The sequence below is a fragment of the Taeniopygia guttata genome, chromosome 8 (assembly GCF_048771995.1).
Source record: "Taeniopygia guttata chromosome 8, bTaeGut7.mat, whole genome shotgun sequence".
Lineage (NCBI taxonomy): Eukaryota > Metazoa > Chordata > Aves > Passeriformes > Estrildidae > Taeniopygia > Taeniopygia guttata.
Window position 1 is genome coordinate 30,835,624 of NC_133033.1, and position 16,279 is coordinate 30,851,902.

The following is a 16,279-nucleotide window of genomic DNA, read 5'->3' on the forward strand; positions in this document are numbered from 1 at the left end:
GGAGCGGCGGCGGCGGCGGCGCACCGCAAACTCTCGCGAGAACCGGCCCGCCGACCTTCCCAGCATGGCGCCGGCCGCCATCTTGGGTGCGGGCGGTGCCCTGCCCGCCCTCAGCCGCGGGACGGGCTCGTCCTCTCCGCCGCTGTTTGCTCGGAGCTTTTCTTTCTCCCCTCACGGTTCCACCGGCGTGACCTGCCCGGTCAGTGCCCTTGCGTTCCTTATGCACAGCCCTGGGTGTTGGTGCAAGGCCAGGGCTTGGCAATGCTGACTGAACCCAGCGCTGATGTTGACATTCCTCCAGCCGAAACTAGGGCACCGCTTTTTAGTCATTTGTGTTCACAGCTAAGTCATCTCTAGAAAAATAATTAATTTTTTTTTTTTTTTTTGCAAATGAAAGCGTCTCCAATTACACTCTCCCGAATTTTAATTTGAATAAACATTTGCGCAGAACTTCAGAGACATGACTGAGTTCCACGGGCTTCATTTCACTTTTATTACTCGTTATAGACATGGAAGAATTTGTTAGCATACATGACTCCTAATGCATAGATTCCACCCTGAAGATGCATTAAAACCACCCACGCTTCAAAAATAGATCTAAGATATTATCCAGCTATAGCAAAATTATTTCCACTGAAGAAGGAAAGTTATTAGGATAGGAAAAAAGAATTTCTTCCTACAGTTATTTTGGGAATGTTCCCTTCAGGGCCTGTCTACAACTTCCCCAGTCTGGTTTTCAGTCATTAGTGTGATTGTTTGGTGCCAAATTTCTTGGGGGAGCATGGGGGTGGAGAGTTATCTACCCCAAACACTAAAGGATCATGGTAACTATCAGAGCTATTTGGGTTTTTTACTTCACTAGAAAGGATTAACCTATTTGTACGTAGCCCCTCCTCTAGCAAATGGTCATCATTTTGCATGTAAGTTATTCCAGTATGGGAACATCATAGGAAAACACCCTAAATACTGAGACATTACAGCTATGAAGTTGAGGCAATGCAGAATTTAATCACATCCCAATTACAGGATACTCATTTAGCCTTAATTTGGGTCTTTTACATATACAAACTAATTACAGAGTACATTTTCCTGCATAAGCATATGTCTTTTCAAAGAAGAGGTAAGCTCAAGATGTCAGCGGTTAAACCTCTGGAAATTATTTTGTTTTGTCAGATGAGGAGAAAAAAAATGCCCGAACATGGAAGAACAAGCACTGGTCCAGTGGGAAAGAGTGGCAAGTAGTGCCTAATTCCCTCCTGAGTCCTCAAAGAGCAAACTTGCTGCTCCCAAATGCAGGAGACTGAAAGTAATAAGAATAATAATGGCAATTTCAGTCAATGAAAACAATATTACTGCAATGTATGAGATTGCAGACTAGGGCAAATGAAATTATTACATTCTCCATCATCACATAGTGTTTGCTTAAATTTACTGCTTAATATTGCTGGACTGGCAGCCTATTTAAATTATTCAGCACTTTCGTAATGTACTGCCTCTTTAATTATGCTTTTAAACATAGTTTCTCTTTTCTGCTTGGAAGTAGTTAGTCTAGTTTCACGCTCCTCCTTCTCATCTCCAGGCAAACTAGGCATCACATTAACATTTTCTGAAACATGGAAATCATTTGGTTTAAATGGAATTAGAAAGCAGTGTTTGTATTCCAGTTTTGCTCCTATTTGCTCTCTGTACCTGCCAGTGGAACCTAACTGGTTTGAAAGTGAATCTTTTTCACTTTCAAAGATTCCCTTGCAGTGAAGTGGAAAGCTCTGATGGGCAAACATCCGACATGAGAAGAGAAAGAAAAAGACATTGTCGTGGAAAACACAGTCACCTTGTGAAATTCAGAAATAAAGGAAGCTTTTACCTGCACACAGCCCCAGGTGGGAGGACGGGAGGAGTGGAACTCTGCAGCTGGATGAGCTCCCTACAAGGCAAAGCAAGGCATGGAACAGCAGCGAGCGCTGCCCCGGCGCTGCACGGAGCCACTCAGTAAGTGCAGAGCAAAGAGCCACATTCTCATCTTTCACTCACTCGTTTATTGTAGCTTTAAGAAAGAGGTTTGGAAAGTTTTCCACTCCACACTTCTCTTGCACACCCCTTCTAAAATTAGAAAGGGGCAGCTGGCTCCTGCAGCCAAGAGCCCCCAGACTCCCTCCCCCCTTTCCCTGATTGACGTGGCTCCCAAGAGCCATGGAGGAATTTGGGGAAGGGTGCTTCCACCTGTTGGACATGGAATGAGATTTTCCAGGCATACAATTATAAATCCAACTGTCAGGAGCTGACAATAAAACAGGACACAGGACAGCTGTGAGGACTACAGGACATGCCCCCTCCCTTCTCTGTACTCCTACGACTTTGCAGCCCATCTGATAGCAGAAACAATCTATGAAGAATTGTTCTCTTATGAAATAAAGGCATCGCTTCAGATTTCTTCCCACAGTTTTCCAACTGTACCACAGGGTCCTGACACAAAATCTGGCAAGTTGTTCATGTTTCATTACACCCCTCCAAAACTAGTTTCTTTTCCCTAAATACAGCATGCTGGCAATTGCACTGCAGATGGTGCATATAGCTGTGTCCTGTACAGCAAATAATTGTATGCCTGCCTTAACACAGAGCTCTCACCTTACCTTTTGCATTCAGTTTGAGCTAGACTTTTCATTCAAAATAAATATAATTTTCAAAAACAAGGATATGAAAGCCACAACTTACTTTTTAATTTAATTTGCAGAAAGGGTATGATTTTGTTGATGTGAAAAAAAAAAAGGGGGGGGAAAACATCAATTCCTTTTTCCAAACCTGCTTAGCATGCTCCAACACTCAGCACAGCATGACTCAGAGCAGGGTGTGAGAGACAAGGTAACACCAGCTGGGCAGCGCTTTGTTCTGGGTCCCTTTCACAACAGCCACTGCTGAAGGCAGTAAGGCATTTCCATCCTGCAGGTGCCCACAAGTGACAGCAGGAGAAGGGTCACACTCCCCCTCCCACCTGCAGCTCCGTCTGCTCACAACCCAAGGAGCACTTTGACCATTTCCAGCCCAATTTGCAGAGTGCTGGAAATCTTGTCTGCGGCTTGGTGCGTAGCTGATTCATCCTTCCTCCAAAAGATCATGTTCTACTCAAAAGTTTTTTTGCCGAAGGCCACAGAAGAAGGAAAATCCCCTTCTTGGTCTCAAGGCCAGATCCGCTGTCTTTGCTCTGTAAAACCACATTTTTTCTGTCACAAACTAATTTCCTGATCTGCTGACAGTCAGGGACACTTCAACTTCAGAAGTGAGATTTCTCTAGAAGGAGCCAAACTATTTTGCAGTTTGGAAAACATCAAATGGCTCCTTTTGCCCCAGGCAATGAAATAATTATACAAGGAGGATAGTAATCAGCTGCCTGTGAGGAACACAGACAGACATTACTCTTCACCTCTGGCTGAGTAGGAGTTGCTTAATGAGATCTGCATTAAGTACCTGTGGATATTTAATGAGAGCCTTTTAAGGACAAAGCCACAAACAGCTACAAAGGGACCTGCTGCTTCAAAGCAGGAAGAGTCCTCTAATTCTGAGCCTTTCACCCTCCTATGGAAGGGGCAACTGACTATATAATCTTGTTTTCAATTCTTTTCAGACTAAGCGGCACAACATATTTGGAAATATACCTTTTGTAGCTTTCCCTACAGTTCACAACAACAAAAAAAGATTTTCCTTTGGCTAGCACAACATTAAGTCTTTAGTTTCCAGACATCTTCCTATTTTCTCTTGAACCAGGAATACAACTCTTTAATACCTACAAGGCAGAGAAGTTTTAGAAACAGAAAATAACCTGTATTAAATATGTTTTATTCGTTTATGCATGCAATCGCCTGTCTTCATGTAGCAACTTTGTCTTTTTTTTTTTTTGTGATGGCCAGTTCTGATAATTTTTGAAAGTTACTTTTCAGTAAGACTGTCCTTCCAGTCAGTTCACAGTGCTCTGGTTTGTACACCAAAAGTACAGAACATGCAGCCAGGAGTGGAACAAGGATGAAGTCATCCCTTTTGTCAGCTGCTGACTCTTGTATTGGGCTAATGAAACAAGTGAACCATATCTTATCATTAGTTCCAGCTGAAATCAGAACTGGGGAATTAGTACAAGAACACCAAGTAAAAGACAATTCACAGCCATTTCCTGGAACATTCTCTGTCAGACAAAAGCCCTGATATTATGAAATACATGCATCTGCATCCCAGTATCTACCACTCCACTCAAGTTTCTTAAAAGTTCTGAATTTTGCAAAAGGTTGTATTTTAGGCATCTGTACTTGGTCAAAGGTGAAATGAGCAATTTAAACAAGGGGGGAAAAAAAAAGTCTGACCACTTAAAATTCAGTGGGCAAGTCTTCAAACAGCTTTATAAAACAAACAAGTAAGTTTATTTTGAATCATTACTAAAATAGTTTACATAATATACAAATATGCTATGAGGACAAATTTGAAAATAAGTCACAGTTGTTATTCTTAATAAAAAATATTTGTCCAGTGAAATGTTCAAAATGTAAATGCCATCTTTTCCTTCCTGAGCTGTTAAACATCCAGAACAACAGCACTTCCATGTCTTTTCACTGTTTTTATTTCTGCCCATTAAAATAGGAAGCATTATCCATTGCTGGATCTCAATAGTTAGAACAAATCCACCTCTGGCTTAAGTGACCATAGCTCTGTCTCCCAAACTCTGCTCTTTTGTATGCTTCAGGTGATTTTGGTCAATTCCACTTAACACCCCCAACCCTGCCTAGCAGAAAGAAGCCAAAAGCTCCAGCCCCTCAACAGATTTTCTTGGTTGAAAATGATTTTTTTTTTTTTTTTTTTTTTTTTTGCAACAGGACAGTTCAAAGGGCTTGTGAATGAAGGATGGGCCAAATTTCTCAGCTGCTACAAGAAAACATCCTATTACTTTGAGAGCATCTTCACACATTCCTTCACACTCAATAAAACCAAATGGACACAGACCAATAGCTCAGAGCATGAAGCAACAGCAATGAAATGGAAGTGCTGCTATTCTCTTTATTTTTTTTACCCAAAGTATTTAACAAGAGAAACAGGTACTTGTGAGGAACTCTTGACATGAGAGACTAAAAAACATTTTAAAAGCATGCTCTGCAAATCTGTTCTTTGCTAGAAATTTATACAGCAAGCAGGCAGCTGTACACAGATACAAGAAGTTATTTTTTTAGGATATCAAGTACCACAAATAAATAGATTCTCTCAATGCAAAAATAATGATCTTAGTAAAAGGAGAAATAACCTATATCTTCCTAAAGTTTTGTTTGGAAAGGAGATAATATGTACAAGGAGATGACATTTTATCATTTCCATTCAAATTTTACGACTTACAAAACTTTGAAAAAGAGTAGAGAACCCCTGCAAGCAGCCAGGCAAAGAGGTACTGAGGAATTATTTAACTGACATTAATATTACTGACTTTAAGCAACCTTTGTACCTCACCTTTCCTCTTTCTCCAGAACTTTTTGGGACAGGCTCATTTAAAGAACTGCCTGCTAAAAGGCTCTCTACAGACCACGGATTTTTCAAGCAATTATGCTACTTCTACAAGTAGCCAGATATAGCTGACACCTATGTTGTGATCCAATGGATCAGGAAGAAGCTTGTGCTTAGACTCGCATCACTTTATCATCAATTTCAGTTGATTTCTCATGTTAGAAGTAAAGTAAGTCATTCTGAGAGATGAAGGTGATGGTTTTACATTCTGTTACCTTGTCAAAAGTGATACCAGCTTTATGCACCACCAGAGAAGGATCCTCACAGCAAAGCCAACAGTGCTTCAACACAGGTTCAGAGGCAGGCGAGTGACTCTGAACTGAGGCACAGAAATGTTCAGCTCCAGGATACCAAGGCTGAATGCATCACTGAATACAATTTACCAACAACCAACAAGTCCCTTGCTTACACACTGTAGTTTACTTAGAGAAGTCCCAGTTACTTAGGCAAAAACAACCCTGCCAGTTTGTGGAAAGTCTCTGCACAGAAAGGACTGGTTTGCTGCTGCCTGAGCTCAGCAGCCACAGTTAAGTTCTTCCTTGTTCTGCCTTGCAACACACGTTTTGTGTCTTCCTCCTTTCCCAAGTGCTCTCCAGCAACTTTTATGTGCATCCCTCTAGAGGGAGGCCCTTTTCGGGCCAAACAGGCAACACAAGATGAGATATCCGGCTCCACAGTCCACTCAGCTTATCTGTGTCCATGCTGTTGTAAGAACTAGGAACATCTGAATTGATGAACTTTGCCCAGAGGAAATCCCGGACTTTCTCCTCCACTTCTTGAAAGGTGAGGCTCTTTCTCAGCGACTGCTCATCCAGGAGAACTGTCAGCAGAAGGGCCACGTCCTTAAACGCTGCGTTTTCATGGTCACAATACTTGTAAAAGATTAAGGTGGAGCCTGCGGGCAGTGACTCAAATCGATGCACCACTGCCACCTTCTTGCCTTCACTGAAGCCAGAGCTGAGCTCTGTGTCCACCTCCTCCTTGACAGCATCACTGTCCAGCACAGCCTTGCCCACCCCGTCGATGCTGATTGTGGTGGCATTCTGGGAGGAGGCAAAAGCATTGGCAATCTCGTTGCTCAGGCACCTCAGGGCCTTCTCAGCTTCCTGGCCAGCTGTGAGCAGCAGGATAGCAGGCTCCAGATGCACATGGGAAGAGTTAAGACGTTTCTCAAGGGACACACGGGCTTTCCTCCACAGTTTGGGGTCCTGGCTTTGATAAGTATTTTTTAGTTTCTCCATCCGGGCTCGAAACTCTTGCAGAATTTCAGCATCTCTCCTTGAGGAGGTTCCACCTTGAATTCCACTCCACAGGACATAAAGCAGTGGGACACAAATTAACAGAACAACCAGTAACAAAGTCCAGATCTTGTGAAATCCATTATGCGATTCACCATCATCTATAGAGAGATGGAGCAAACAAGAAGAAACCAATGTTTTAAAAGGCATCAGAAGCCAACAAGTGAAGGGACAATAAGAGGAAACAACAAAATCATCTCATTCTCAGTACTGGTACAGTAGTTGAAAAGCATAGAAAAGATGATCTAGTTAAAAAAAAACCAAACCAGAAAACAGAAAACACAGTTTTGAACTCAAGCCACTTTGTGAAGTGACAACATTAAAAAAAAAAAGAACATTTTTACATGTTCCCAGATTGACTAAGACTAAATTGGACCTTCTTCTGAAAAAGTCTTAAAAGTTCATCAATATTCCATTCAATTTAATAAAATCTAAGAGCTTAAAACTGCTCTGAAAAAGGTCAAAGCTTTTCCTACATTTACTGCCAGCAGAAAAGATCCTATAGAAAAGCTGGCTGCACCAGAATGGTTTCTGTGTTATTTTTCTTTCCTATTCCCTTAAGATAAAAATAGTTCCTGCAGCAATTTTTGCACCTCAAACACTGGTGGTCAACACTATCAGAGAGCGTTGTGGCCTTTGGATCAGTGAGCTTCACAAAGTACACACAGTAAACAGTGTATAAAATAACAGATATTTTGATTTGGTTTTGTATTTGAACAGTTAAATTACACTTGTTTCATGCACTGTGAGCAAAAGGCCCTGCAAGTAAAAGGATTCTGTTCTCAGTAAAATGAGTGACAAAATACACCAATGTTCCTGGAAACAGGAAGAACTGCATTCCTTTTTTTACCTCTTTACACCCTAACTTTTACCAGGACAGCAACACAACAGTGGTTAAATAACACCACCACTAGCCCCGTCTCAGTTTTAAACTTGTAAACATTACAGATAAAAGACCTCAAATTCAGGTGAAAATGTTATCCATTATACAACACCCTTCCTTCCTTCATGCCGATGACATATCCCAGCAAGCAATCAGGACCCTCAGCTTAACACCAACTCCCAGGAACTGAAATACTTAGAAAGGCATAAAAATGGTTAAATGTTACACAAGCATGAAACAGAAGTGAAAGCAGAAGTCTTACTTTTGGCCAAAGGCTGTGGCTGCTTCTCTGTACTGGACTGATACCGAGATTTACTTCTGCCTGTTAAGAGATTAAGAAGGAAACATGAGAAGAACACTAAGACAATTATGAACAATCTTCCAGCAGGGAGTTGAAATCACCAAACTGCATTATTTTCAAGGAAAAGCTGTTCTTAGTTACGCTTTTACATGCAAAATTCCACAAAGCTGACAGGAAGGGTAACAAAGCACCCTGCTGAAGCAAACACAGACTTGTTAGGTCAGAGCAAAGGTGAGGCTGTCACCTCATCCCAGGTGGGGCTGGGTCAAGTTCAGGGTTTTCAATTTCTTTCTGCATCATTCTCCCCCTCATGCTCAACAGAATCATCTTGAACAAGGAAAATGACACCTTCACCACTATTACCAGCCCAAAAGTCTCACTCAACTGTCAGAGAAAATCTCAATCTCTGCTCTTTGCCAAAAGCCATCCAGACAATCTCGCCTAGAAAGCCCAGCCTACCACAAATCACCCCCAAAGATTTTCAACTCTTGAAGAATTATGCAAATAAAACTCAAGTACAAGATGATAAAATGGAAGATTTAACAAGCTGTTATTTTCTGCACAAGGATCCCATGTCCCAGTTAAGCTTCCTGATTTTGCTCAAGAATTTGAGAGGCACAAAAATGGAAACTTAATTAATGGACACGCTAGATAAACAAGATAATGCAAGACCTAAATAGAAAAAACAAAGCAAAATGCACAGTTTTCTTTTCCCTCTCCATGTAACTTGGGCTGGAGGCCTGCTTCATCAGCAGTCAGGTTTCTTGGGATGAATTATGCTTTTAAAGCAAAATGCAAGGTTTCAACTTCAAAATATACTTTTCATCTATTTAAATGGACTCAGACATCAAAGTACAAGAAGCATTATCCATAAAGTGTTATGAACAACTTTCCCAAGAGACCAGAATATGTACTGTGCAATTTTTGGTCAGCATGTTTTCTACATTTAGCCAGTTAATTAAAAAGACAGGAGAATTTATGTCTCCTTGTTGAACAGCAACTGGTTCAAAGCTGAAGGCTCTTTAATATATAACCAAATCAGGACACCGTCAATGGCACTATTGAGAATAAATTGAACAAACATACCCTGCAGTAGTTATTTAAAGACACTGAAATAAACTCCATAACCTTGTTTCTGTATGAATGTAACTGCAGAAGGTGCTAAAAGCAGCTCTGGTTTAAGCTGGGGCTTAACTGGCTTAATGAACTGCTCTATTCTGTAATTTCAACCCCCTACCCCAAAAGGGCACAGCCATGGAGCTTGTCACTGCTTAAGCTTATCTCAATCTTCTAAGAGTTAACAGCTCAAAAACGCCTCGATTCTGTAATACATCACAGCTCTGTTTGCACAGAGCAGGTTTCATATTTGGGTGACAGCTGTAACTCATACAATAAAGGAAAAAAATAATTCAATAAACAGTCTAAAACCAGATCTTACTCTGCCTAAGAATTACGCATTATTTACAACACAATTTGCACAAAGGCCCAGTAAATTCTGTCTTGCTTAATTCAAAAAGTCTAATTTCTGCAGACACCTTAAAGATTTCAGAGTTTTAAGTGATCTACCAAAGTTCTTCACCCTGCACACAACTAACCACTCCTGCAGCACCTGGAGTGGCACAGAAAAGTAAAAGTACCAGACAAGATAGAACTCTCTGCACCAATTAATTTTTCAAAGGAATTTCACAGATGTGCAGCTACCACAAGATGAGCTTCTCTTCCTGAATGCACCACGGTTAAAAAAAAACCAAACAAACAACAAAACAAAAAACCCAAGCAACCCCTGCAGGTTCTTCAGACTGAAATCTGATTTATAAAACTTCAATTATCTGTATCTATACCTGTTGAGCACAGAAACAAGGACCAAGATTTTACTAAGAATTCAGAACATTTTCTTTCCAACAGGAAAAAAAAAAACAAAAAAACAAAACAAAACAAAAAAAACCACACACTAAAAAAACCCACAAAAAACCCCCCAGAAAACCAAACAAAAAACCAAAACAGCCCCCAAAAGTCTGAAACACTGGGAGCTAGTCATTAGATGAGCAGACTGGATTTTGCCAGCAAAGAAAAATGCTGCTCCTTTTCAGGAGTATAGAACAACTAATTCAATCACAGCAAGCCACCACTTCTCAGGGAAAGGTTAAAAGGGAAGGTTTGTGTACAAACTAACATTCACTGCCACCAAAAGGTGAAGGTTTTGTTCCTTTCCTCAGCTTACCCCACAATGCCTCTACTCCATGCTCTGCACTTACTGTCCCATGAGTCAACTCCAAAAGAAAAATAAAAGAGAAAGTGGAGCATTTTCTGTGGTCAGCAAGCTGAATAACCTCACAGAAAGGCTCTGACTGGAATATGCTGCCTTCTCCAGTTTCTATTTGAATCTGCCTCCTGAGCACATGCCCATCTTCCCAGACAGTGTCCCAGGGTACAGGAAAAACCAGAAGCAGAGGAAAGGAAAATAACTCTGTCCTTTTCATCTAATGACTGGGAAAGACTAGGTTCTCTTGTTTAACTTACTCTGTGGTAAAGAAGTTGAGTAGCACTCTTGATTTTTCTCAAGGAAGTCAGCCTTTATTTCTGAAAGCAAAGCACAAGTGGAAGAACTCAGTTACTGTTGGAATGTGCCCCCTGTTGATGGAGTGAACAAATTACCCTTTGTCCCCTTAAAAAGGAAAAAAGCCCAGAAGTTTCTCTTCTCAATTTGGTTAAAAGACACCTCATAGGACCTTGGGGACTTCACCTCAAACTTAAGGATAGCCAATTGAACAGAAGCCAAAAAGTCCCACCTAAGCAATTCACTAGAAAAAAGAAGAGAAGAAAAGAAGTAAATGCCTTTTGTGAAGTGTTTTAGCAGAAGCAAGAACCTCTTGCCCTGGCTTGGTTTTTCTCTGTAAAGAGCTTTTTTATTTTGCCTTTTATAAAAACTTTTTGTTTCCAACACTGTCACAGGAGCCATCCTGCTTCTTTTATGCCACCTGAGGTAGCTGAGCTATCAAGAGTATAATGTTATCTCTGAGAGCTTGTGAGACCTAGCTTGAAGAGAAAAAGCATTATTTGCAGTTACCACATCAGAAGTCAGAATAGGACAGACCAGCCATACATGCTTCTAGCTCTTTCTGTGAAACCCTCACAGCTTATTAGGGCAAGAGGATATGCTGAGCTGCCAAACCAAACCTGCAGCATTTGCACAGCCTCTTGGACCCCTCTGAGATTGAGAAAGTCACAGTTATCTATTAGAAAGGGCTTAATTTGGCCCTTCACACCAAGGCTCTTGCCAATATGGCAAATCATTCTTATGTCTTCTTTTAAAAAGACACATAACTTCCTTCTGTGGCAAAAAATTATCCCATTTTTTCCCTCACTGTATCTCCCCATTGCTTCTGCAATGCACACAGAGAAAAATATCTGAGCAATGAGCAAAGTGCTCCCTCACCTTGAAATCACTTGGTGTATTCATTGCCCATGCTAAAGTCAAAGATAGCTCACCTCTTTAGGAAAAGAACAGTTTTAGTTTTCTTTGCCTGGTGCAATTAAAGGTCCACTCTCCTAAGTTTTTTGAAGCAGGTATGATATTACTCTTCTTTTTGTTTTGCTTTTCAAAAACCACACATTTGGGTATTTATCGAAGTTGAAATTTGCCTCTTCTTGAGCTTTAAGGTTTTTCACCCAAGCAAATTATCATCATATTATAACCAGTTTTACTTTGGCTCAGGCAGGAGTACACACTTAAACCATTTTTTAAAAATAAACCCATTTTCATCCATTCAGATTTCAACTCAAAAAGTCTACCTTTTCTAAAAGAACTGAATGATTGTCATTTTAATACATTTAAGCAATAATTTGTTACACCACGGAAAAAGTACTGATAAAAGCTGCTACCTTTTAATGGTGCAGAAATGTGTGGTTTCTCAGTTTTGTTACTGTCATAAGCCTTTGCATTTTCCTTTACTGGATTCTCTTCGAAGTAAACTGTAGTACCACCTGTCAGGAGAAAAAAAAAAAAAAGAAAAAAAAATAAAAAGAAGATTGGCAACATTGTAAATCAGAAGGACCAAGTTGTAGTTTCAGAACATCCGTGACCTAATTCAGTGATTTTCCAAGTTGTCAACTCCCAAAAGTTACTCTCTTAAAATGCAACAAAAATCAAGACTTGAGATGCTCATAGTAAATTTGAGTTCCCTAGAAATACAGCTGTCTACACCACCACATGCTTCTTAAAAAAAAAAAAAAAATTTAGGAAGTCTTGGCTTAAAAACATTGAATATTAGGAGCCAAGCAATTCCTTACACTAAAGGGATTCAGTGTAAACACTATGGGAATATAGAGAGGTTTTCCCACAGCTTTGGGCACTCAACTTACAAACAATAATTGTGCTGTCTTATGCAGCATTGGGCAGAGGGGAAAAGAGACAGAAGCAAATATAGAAAATAAGTTCCCTTTTAATGGAGTCCAAGCCATCCTTTAGTTAGGTCTCATTCTCTCCTAATCTGCAACAGCAACCTAATTTCACCCCTCAGGTAGCTGGGAAGAATCTAAACCAACATCCTTCAGCTATTTGCCAAAGTACACAGTCATTCAGCTATGAAACCCAGCTTAGTTAATGTCACTAACTATAAAGAGTAAACCCTGTAGGATATCAGAGGTCACAGAGCAAAGGTCAGGGCTGGGAAACCAAATGCAGGAGAGGCTAAAGTTCAATCCCAGAATCAAGGGGCTGACAAGAAAAAGCTCAAGTATAGAATAAAAAGCTGTAGAGCAGCTGGGTACGGAGATCTTGGCACAGCTATCAAGCATCAGCAGAGCAAACAAAGGGAAGAATACAATGTGTAATTTTTTTTCTAGCATTCACTCTGGGCCCTTTCACTCTTTAAACAGCCCAGAGTTCTGCTGGGGTTCAATGTGTTTCTGTAGCTCTTTTACCACATGCCAAGGGCAATGCACAGCTTGCCACCTAGTGTTTAGTAATTTTACTTCAACAAAGAAAACAGCCTTTCTCTAATGTGCTCTGGCAGTTTCAGCACATCAGTGTATGTCGAACATACTTAGGAGAAAAACAAAACCACCAGACCCATCCAAACTACAAAAAAAGGGAAAAAGCTGTAACAATTAAGTATTTGCACCAACTTAATGGGGCCCTATGTTTTAAATCCACCTTAAAAAGCTGTTAAGTGACTGACTTCCCACAAAGCTCAGAACAAAGATACTCAACAAATTAATTTTCAGGAACGCCAAACTACATATCTGTAGTATCTCACTAGGTACTGAGGTTTTACAAGGAAAATCTCCCTAGTAATTGTGACCAGAAGACCAAACAGATCTGTGAATCTACAGAGGGGTACTCAGGCAGTCCCTACTCTTAATTCCTCTCCCCTTCTTGGCATCAATCGCTACTATTTGTGTTACAGAGACGACTTAGAAGCAGGCAAAGGTTTTTAGGCTCTTAAAACTCTGCAAGCTCTTCTTAAAGCTCTTAAAGCTTTCCAGCTCCCCAAGCAAGATGCCTAACCTGTATTTAAAACCTCTTAGTAGAAGCCAGGAACCAGTTTCTTAAGGTGTGGTTTTGCTTCCATCTGTTCTCAGGGAAGCAGGACAATTATGCTCCCCCAACAACCCAGCCTGCTTATTCCCCTGCCTCACCACCCCCTAAACTCTGCAGGAAAATCACAATACTGCATATCTACAGATGGGGGGGAAACCAATCCTCTGCTTCTATATAAACAATTGGACTCTGTTATCATACTTTTACACCTGTTGTGCCTATAATCCAATGCAGCTGCTAAGAGCTGGGGAGGGTGGGAGGGAGAGGAGCCTCATTTTTAGAGCCATCTAATTAAAAACCCAACCCTCAGCTGGACCTCCTGGAACAGCACAGCCACGTTTAAAACACTGAGCCTCTTATACCCTGTGAGCCACCATGTGGGAGCAGGAGCTTTTTTTCACAAACCTCAGTACCTGCCTAAAGAAATACTCATAACCTTCCTCAAGATAAGATTTTTCTTTCTCCATGGCTTCTGAAAATTCTGCTTCTGAAGCAGAATACAGGCAGACAATTCCTGGTGACAAAAACACAGATGGAAATGGAGAACAGTCCCAGGCTAGCCCAACACATCCCTGAGCACTGCCACACTCCAAAACAGAGCAAAGAGGAAGGAAGTACAATTTATTCACAATTTCCTGGTGGAATGGCAAGCTAAAGCCATGTGGCTATGTTACACTGAGTTAGCATGTTTCTGTAGTTTTGAGAAAGACACAGGTTTCATCAACTGAAGCAACAAGTAGGTGCCACCCAGCCCTAACACAGCAGCTTGTCCAGCCCAGTGTCCAGGAGCAAGTGCCAGAGCATCCCTGGTGTTTCAAAGGAAGAAAAACCCCAGCTATGCACTTCCTCATAAGCAGTGCTGCTCCGGTAAGGAGCACAGCCAGTGAGGGATTGATTCCTTCAGCTCAGCGAACCCTGTTTAAATCCTGCCTTTCAAAACCAAGCAGTGTCAGTAAAAGTTGAATGCTGTGGTAAAACGCTGTTCCAAGCGATGCAGGAGGAAAAAACAGTCCCCAAAAAACAGCCACCTGAGGGTTTCAGCGGGACCTGCACGCACCCATCCTTTAGAGGATCGCGTCTCCTCCCATCCCTGGTGTAGGGGATTAGAGCCACAGCGGCATTTCCTCACCTATGTGCCCCGGTGACACCTGCCAAGGAGCTAGAACCCAAAAAAACCACATTTCCCTGAGTGTGGGGCACGCCAGCGCCTCGGGGAGCTCAGGGAGCTGGAGCCTACCTGGCGATCTGTACGCTCTTATAGGGGGTCGCGTCAGGGAGTCTGGGGTCCCGAAGGGATGCTCGTCCCCTGAAACGAGAAACGGGTGAGGGGCACAGGCGGTACCTCAGCTCAAGACCAGCCTGACAGCCTTCCGGGAGCACCGGGAGCCCGCGGTCCCGCCCCAGCACCCCGCACGGGAACCACACGGGAACCACACGGCGCCCGCCCGCCCCGCCGCGCCCTCAACCACATGATCCACCGCGCCGCTGCGCCCGCCCGCGCCGCTTACCGTGCAGCGCGCCGTGCTGGGCCGCGCTGTCCACCTCGTCCCCGGGCTCCTCCGGCCGCGCCGCCGACAGCCGCGGGCTCTTCCGCCGCCGCTTCAGCCCGGGGCCGTCCGGCGGAGCCAACCCGGGCCCGTCCGGCAGGGCCGCCTCGTCGTCGCCGCTGCCCACCATGCCGCCCGCTGCCGCGCCGCGCCGCCTTCCCCGACCTCGTCCTCTGCCCCGTCCTCTTCCCCGTCCGCCCACCGCTGCCTGCCCGGGCCTGCAGCTGCCGCCTTCCCGCGGCGGCGGGGGCGGCTCCGCGGGCCTCACTTCCCGCGGGGCGGGACCCGCGCCCGCCGCTTCCGCCCGCGCGCGGAGCGGCCGCCGCGGCGTCACGTGGTACCGGGGCCGCTCCGCCATGGCCCCGGTGCGGCCGGACCGGCCCCGGTGCCGCCCGCGGGGCCCCGGTTCGGGATCGGGCCCGGCCCGACGGGAGCGGCCCGCGGAGCGCCCGCCCGGCCGCTGCTGCCCCCCAGTGAGAAAAATGCGGGACGGCCGCGGCCCCCCCGGCCCGGCGGGGCCCCGCGGGGGCGGCCCCCGAGGGCAGCCCGGGCCCGGCGCCTCCGCTCCCCACCGGGTTATTTGCTACGTGCGAACCGGTCGTAGCGCAACAAGGCCAGTTTTGTGTTCTCGGAAGCAGAAAAGTCTGTAAAATAAGCACAAATAGCAGCTGAATAGCAGAGAGAGGAAACGCGGTACTTCGAGGGATGTGAGGTGCTCTGGCACTGATAACGTTGCACTACTCTGTTCCTTAGTGTGGGAATCGTTTTGGTTAATCAGATCTGGAATATCTCACTAGGCATTTCACTTTTCTTACCTGTTTGTTCAGATGCATTACTGGTAAACAGGGATTTTTAAATGTATTTGGTTGTATTCTTGATAAAGCATTTTTACCCAGGCATGTGGTAGAGTTCCTATGGCTGGAGCTGTTCGAGATGCAATTTGACAGGACTACAAGGTCTCCTCTAGACTCCCTCCCTAGCAGCTCAAGACCAGCTTGAAAATGAGTTGCTAAGCAAATAGAGACCCTTTTACAAATTCACAGAATTGTTCTGGTTGGAGGGGATCTCTGGAGATCATCCAGTCCAAAACGCCTGCCAAGGCAGGGTCACCTGGAGCAGGTGACAGAGGAACATGTCCAGGTGGGTTTGGAATGTCTCCAGAGAGGGAGACCCCACGCC

The 16,279-nt window shown here is 43.5% G+C and overlaps 1 protein-coding gene across 1 annotated transcript; it reads right to left on the reverse strand.

Annotated features, from left to right (window-relative positions):
• Positions 1–4,380: 4,380 nt before the first annotated feature.
• Positions 4,381–15,577, reverse strand: LOC100225641 (uncharacterized). Its single transcript, XM_030279614.4, has 6 exons — positions 15,062–15,577; positions 14,791–14,859; positions 11,894–11,995; positions 10,532–10,591; positions 7,973–8,032; positions 4,381–6,928 (listed from the first exon to the last, which is right to left on the reverse strand). Exons 1-6 carry the CDS (start codon positions 15,456–15,458, stop codon positions 6,132–6,134), a joined length of 1,485 nt encoding a protein of 494 aa, XP_030135474.4. The 5' UTR covers positions 15,459–15,577; the 3' UTR covers positions 4,381–6,131.
• Between the last annotated feature and the right edge of the window lie 702 nt (positions 15,578–16,279).

Bases quoted from the DNA above. Each gene is read 5' to 3' on its own strand.
- LOC100225641 (XM_030279614.4), bottom strand. From the start codon at position 15,458: ATGGCGGAGCGGCCCCGGTACCACGTGACGCCGCGGCGGCCGCTCCGC. The intron at 11,996-14,790 runs GTAGGCTCCAGC...TTCTCCTGACAG, and splicing joins AAGAGCGTACAGATCGCCAG to GTGGTACTACAGTTTACTTC. The intron at 6,929-7,972 runs GTAAGACTTCTG...ATCTCTCTATAG, and splicing joins GCCACAGCCTTTGGCCAAAA to ATGATGGTGAATCGCATAAT.